Source organism: Myotis myotis, unplaced genomic scaffold (assembly GCF_014108235.1).
Source record: "Myotis myotis isolate mMyoMyo1 unplaced genomic scaffold, mMyoMyo1.p scaffold_m19_p_37, whole genome shotgun sequence".
NCBI classification, from domain to species: Eukaryota; Metazoa; Chordata; class Mammalia; order Chiroptera; family Vespertilionidae; genus Myotis; species Myotis myotis.
Genome location: NW_023416343.1, coordinates 2,070,527 through 2,076,526, shown reverse-complemented (window position 1 = coordinate 2,076,526; position 6,000 = coordinate 2,070,527). Strand labels below are relative to the sequence as shown.

The following is a 6,000-nucleotide window of genomic DNA, read 5'->3' as shown; positions in this document are numbered from 1 at the left end:
TTTGTTTTTCAAATGAAGAGCAGGTAGGTTTGAGTTCAGATTTTTTCTATCTCCTGCCCTCACAGAGGATTACAAATAAGAGACGGCAATTTAGAAAGCAGCCGTGTTCATATATAAATTGTAGTACAGCTTTCAGGGTGCACTCCGTGGGTTCCCCGAGGGCATCAGGCTGTCCGTGCCTCGCGTGGAGGTGCCTGCGATGCTGGAACGTGGTGCTTTAGTAACTGCGGCCTCTGCCGTGGGACGGAGGCAGGTCGCACTGGTGTTGAATTTCGTGCGATAAGGAGGGCGGGCTGTGAGTCATGGAGCAGCTCTTCCCCACCTGAACGTGCCAGTCCCTGGGCTCTTGCTAAGCCGCTTCTGAGGCAGCGGGTCCGGGCAGCCCACGCTGCCCTCCTGACACCCTCTCCGGGGGCGGTGCTGTGGCCCCTGGGCCCCGTGTGAGCACGCCCTCCATCTCAGCGTCCCCTCCTGACATCCTCTCCGGGGGCGGTGCTGTGGCCCCTGGGCCCCGTGTGAGCACGCCCTCCATCTCAGCGTCCCCTCCTGACATCCTCTCCGGGGGCGGTGCTGTGGCCCCTGGGCCCCGTGTGAGCGCGCCCTCCATCTCAGCATCCCCTCCTGACACCCTCTCCGGGGGCGGTGCTGTGGCCCCTGGGCCCCGTGTGAGCACGCCCCCCGTCTCAGCGTCCCCTCCTGACACCCTCTCCGGGGGCGGTGCTGTGGCCCGTGGGCCCCGTGTGAGCACACCCCCCGTCTCAGCGTCCCCTTGCCTCCTGGGAAAGCCCCACCAAGTCCAGGTTTGGGCCTTTGTGACGTTGGTGTTAACAGCCTTGTCTTTCCTTTTTCGAAAAATAGCAAAACACCGAATTGCTCATAAACCTCACTCCAAGCCCAAAACTTCAAATAGTTTTGAAGCGGATTTTGCAAATGTTGAATCCAAGGATGTGCTCGCGGACCGGGAGCTGTGGGCTCGGCTGGAAGAACTGGAGCGACAGGAGGAGCTGCTGGGCGAACTTGAGAGGTACTGACCGCGCCTCCCCCAGAGCTTCCTCCACTCAGCCCTCGCCACCCTCCTCCTGGGTGAGAGAGCATGTGCTCCTCGGGGACACAGGACGCGCACGGAAGTATGGATGTCTCATATATTACATTTAAAAAAATACATATATTTTATTGATTTTTTACAGAGAGGAAGGGAGAGGGATAGAGAGTTAGAAACATCGATGAGAGAGAAACATCGATCAGCTGCCTCCTGCACACTCCCTACTGGGGATGTGCCCGCAACCCAGGTACATCCCCTTGACTGGAATCGAACCTGGGACCCTTCAGTCCGCAGGCCGACGCTCTAGCCACTGAGCCAAACCGGTCAGGGCTCATACGTTACATTTTGAATGAAGTGTTTTTATGTTGAATAACTTGTTAAAGAGGAAACGCGCTGAGTGTGTGTGTTGCTGGGACGGGTCTCTGCTTTTTTGCGCACTTCTGTTGTTGCGGGCAGTTTGTGACCGGGCAGGAGTCAGCTCCATGCGCATCCCCTGCGGGGAGAAGGCATGGCACCGGCTGCCGGGCTCCTGGGAGTCTCCCCACGCAGGCTCCCGGCTGCTGTGCTTCGGTGATGTGCCATAGGCAGTGCCTCGTCTCCGTGTAAAATGGCGCAGAAAGGATAGATTTCCTCCCCCTCCTCTGCACTCCAGGCATTTTTGATTAACTGATATTGTTTCATTTTTAAATCCGTTTAGTGGTGTTCTTGGTCATGATCTCTCTTTTTTGCATCATGGCATTTCAGTCCCATTGCACTTTGGGTTTTGTTATTTTTATAAGGTCCTCCAATCCTGTGCAGAATGAAGCATGAAAAATGTGCATGCATGTATGTATATGAATAAAGGTGTGTGCACATGTACACATTATTTTTAAAAATCATAACATGCTTGTCGGTGTAGAAACAGAAGGTAAGCGTGTTCATGTTCTGTGGCTTCAGTTTCTGATCTTGGAACAGACACAGAGCCCTTTGACTTTCTGACAAATTTCTGGTCGCGTTGTTTATGTTGTGCTTGTATTTTGTATGGCCAGCGTCCTCTGCAAATATTAGAGAAATCATGTACTCTGTTGTACTTTTGTTTGAATAACCACAGTACACAGAAGCAGCAGAGGAACTGATGTGTTTTTGTTTATTTCAGAAAATTTTTGTTGACCTAGAATTCTAGTTAAAAAGTATCCTATTCGAAATCTTAAATTTGACCCATCGACGTGAACTGGAAATGAGAAAACGTAAGACACTAGTGTGTGTTCCCTGTGGCTCTTCTCCCCTTTTCTCTACTAGTCAGCCTCCCACAGTGATTGCAAACGGAGAAGACACAGCGTCTTCCGAAGAGGAGAAGGAAGATGCCAGCACACGTGTGAACGGACGTGTGAACGGACACGTGAACGGGACGCATCCAGCGGCCGAGGCCACGGCTCCCAGCTGTCGGCCCGCAGACGACACCGTTGCGGAGCTGCTCCACGGGCCGAGCTGCGCTGTGAACGGCTCTCGTTGCCCCCTCAGTGATGAGGATGAGGATGGTGACGATGACGATGCTCTTGGGCCAGAGGCCAGCTCTGTACCAACCATATACTTTTCTCACACCGTCGAACCCAAGCGGGTGGGTATGCTGCTACCTTTACTCCTGTCGGGTCTCCTAAGACATGGTCTTCGCAGCGCCTGATGTTCATGGTGCCAAACAAGACGTCCCTTGTCCCTGGTTCTGATCAATTCATTGAAAAAGAAAAAGGGGGAAAGTCTGAGTCGTTAGCACGCATCGGGCCACGGGTCTCTGCAGTGGATTGGATGGGGGGGGCCGGGAGGGGTCGGTTCCAGGCGACTGCTGCCGCCCCCCCGTCCCTCATCACGGCTCCCTTGGGAATCCCAGAGTGAGTTGTATGGTGGGTGTTTGGTGTGGCGGGTGTTTGAAAGTGACTGCATTAGTTAAGTTTTTAATTACACCAGGTTGTCGTTTCTATGCGGCTGGCATAAAATGAATAGGAACATCATGAGCAAGAAGGAAAAATGTAGGAGGAAGTAAAAATTAGTCTCTTTTCTGACAAATAAATATAAACATCTGTGGGCAATCATGACTCCAGAATCTTGGCATTTAGAGCTGGGGTTAGAGCTTCTCTTCAGCAGCCACAGACGGCTGTGCAGCCACCCTGCCCTGGGGAAGTTCGGTCGGGGAGGCTGGGCTCCGGGAGAAGGACAGGCCACCTTGCGCCACCCCTGCCCTCCCGCTCCGCACCTTTGTGAGAAGCCCCGCGACTCCTTTCTCATTGTCTTTCTCAAGGACACGGCCTGGAGACCACGGCTGCTCTCGGCGTAGCGCTCCTTCCCCTCGTGTCCCCGCAGGGCCTGCTTTCCGTCCCAAGTGCCTGTGATGATTATTTAATGAAACATGTTTAAAACATATTTGATATTTCTCAGGTCCCTTAAGTTATCCCTGCTCTAATGTGAAGGGAAATAATTATCTGCTTTTTAATGCTCTAATACTGCAGACTGAAGGGAGCGCTTACTGAATTCCGTGGGAAAAAGGGCTGATTCGTCAGAAAGAAAGTTCGCTTTGTGATTCCTTGGGCCTTGCATTTCTCGTACTTGCAGCCGGACGGCGCGGGAGGAGCGAGGGGCCTGTGCAGGGTGTTGGGGGTGTTGTTCACGGGACAGTGCAGGGTGCCGAGCAGGGCACTGGAAGGACAGAGCCCTGAGCAGGTCCGTCTTGGTTTTCAGTGTATTTACCGAAAGCATCATGGACAAGTGGCCCTGCCCGCTCAGACCCGTGTTGTTCAAGGGTCTGTCTTTTGCTTTTGATATGAAAGCGGAGGCCCTGGGGCCTGGAGTGGTCGCTGGTGAGGTAGCTCAGTGCTGTGGGCCTGCGGGGGGGGGGGGGGTGGGGGGTGGAGGGGGCGTCTGACCGTGTCTCACGCTGCACCTCGCTTCCGTGCGGGAAGCACAGGCGGCCCCGCTGCTGTCAGTGCTGAGGGCGTTGGTTTTGTTTGGCTTAGACTTAATTGCTTGGGAGGATTGTCATTTTTTGCTGTGAACGTTTTAGGTTCGAATCAACACTGGGAAAAACACCACCTTAAAGTTCAGTGAGAAGAAGGAAGAAGCCAAACGGAAGCGAAGGAACAGCTGTGGTGGCCACCCGGCCCCGGAGCTGCCCACGATCAGGACCCCTGCGGACATCTACAGGTGGGTGGGCCCCGCCTGCACCAGCCTCTGCAGGCCCCGAGGCGTCCCCGGGCAGCTGCCCGGCCACCACCGTCCAGTCCAAGCCTGGGCGTGCGCTCGCTTCCCCTCCCCCTCCCCTCCTGGCCAGCACTTTAAAACGTTCCCGATGGGTCTAGAACCACGCGTCTGGAACTTTAGAAATGGAGGTGTGTCCGGTGGGCTGGGCGGGGGCCTTGGCACGGCCGCTGCAGCCTTGGCTGGGCCTGGTGCCTGCACTGCCTGACGGCCGGCACGGCCCACGTTCTGGAAATGGCAAAGGCTGCTGCCTGCCTCCCAGGTAGGCCTCAGTTATGGGTGGGGTTTCGGCAAATGAAGCCGTTGTCGCCCAGAACGTGTTCATAGTGAAGGGCTCTGCTCCGTTAGCCCAGGTTACAGTTTCAAAAGCAGGAAATACATCCTTGGAGGCTACACAGTTATTTTGATGGTGAAAATGTTAGGTCCACATTTGAATAAAACACGTCAGGCTGATTTCTGGAGCAGGTTTCACACACGCGGGTCCGCGTGTCGGCGTGCGGCCTCAGCGGGGTGTGCTGTGGCTGCAGGGTCTTCGTGGACCTGGTGAACGGGGCGTACGTCCCCCGGAAGTCCATCCTGAAGTCGCGCAGCCGGGAGAACAGCGTGTGCAGCGACACCAGCGAGGGCAGCGCCGAGTGCGAGGAGCGCCGCGGGCTCCTGCGGAGCGTCAGCTGCGAGGACGCCCTGGGCAGCGACGCCGGCGAGAGCATCTTGGAGGAGGAGCAGGAGCAGGAGCCGCTTCCAGAGGCGCTCTCGCCCGCGCCCGGGACGCTCGAGGTGTGTGTGTGTCACTCGTGTCACGCGGTGTCCTTGGCTGATTCCTGGGGGGTGGGTGGTGGCCGCGGCCTTCAGGGCCCTCGCTCCCTGTCCCTGTCCCACGTTCTTGTGGGCGGAAGGTGTTTCTCTAAGCGGCCTTGCTCTTGTGCTGTCTCCCAGGTCTGGTCCACCAGTCGTTCGTTTCATTGCCTTTAAATGACTGTTTTATGTATTTATTATTGAAGTTAAACTGGGTAACGGCATTGTTCACCGTGTAGCTTAGCTTTATGTGTTTACTCACACTCACAGGACCTAGTCAATTCCAGGCTTTACTTGTTTGGTGAATAGTGTTTTTACAAATTATTATTTAAGTGCTACGTGGTCTTCACTAACTTGGACCCTGGTTTACGAGGTAAGCAAACTACATGAAAGTTTGTCCGATTCAGTGTGCACAGGAGTTCTTAGGAGATGCCAGGGGGAGGCTCCAAACACCAGAAATCTTTAAAAAAAGTCGAAACAACTTGGTCTTTATCGATCTCCCTGTAAAGCGGTCAGGTGGCCGCTGAAGACGGGCTGGTGTGTGCCCGCGTTTGGGCTCAGTCCTGTGGCTCCAGTGGAGCTCGCGTGCCAGGCGGCCCAGCAGACGCCGTGGCCTTCGTGTCTGCCGCACGGTCAGTCGTAGCGAATGCTGAGGCCAGCGCTCATCCCACTGGTGTCAGTGTTGTGACTAAAAATAGATAAATTTTTATTGATTTCAGAGAGGAAGGGAGAGGGAGAGAGAGACATCAGTGATGAGAGACCCCCTGGCTCATAGGTCGATGCTCAACCTCTGAGCCACGCTGGCCGGGCAGCGGTGTTACTTTTCAGGTTCCACTCTTACATAAAGTTGAGTGCGATACCCATAAGTGCACGAGTGGACGCCACGTCGAGCCATCGCTGCTGCCAGACGGAGTGCCTGTGGGCCGGGCCCCGCACCG

At 55.1% G+C, this 6,000-nt stretch overlaps 1 protein-coding gene across 2 annotated transcripts in view; it reads left to right on the top strand.

Moving 5' to 3' along the window:
• Nucleotides 1–6,000, top strand: part of URI1 (URI1 prefoldin like chaperone) — a 29,870-nt gene that overhangs the window by 22,919 nt on the left and 951 nt on the right. For both annotated transcript variants that reach the window (XM_036303409.1, XM_036303411.1), the window contains 4 exons: nt 859–1,024; nt 2,321–2,639; nt 4,074–4,213; nt 4,795–5,044. In XM_036303409.1, coding sequence (XP_036159302.1) covers nt 859–1,024; nt 2,321–2,639; nt 4,074–4,213; nt 4,795–5,044 — 875 coding nt within the window. The remainder of the gene's footprint in view (nt 1–858; nt 1,025–2,320; nt 2,640–4,073; nt 4,214–4,794; nt 5,045–6,000) is intronic.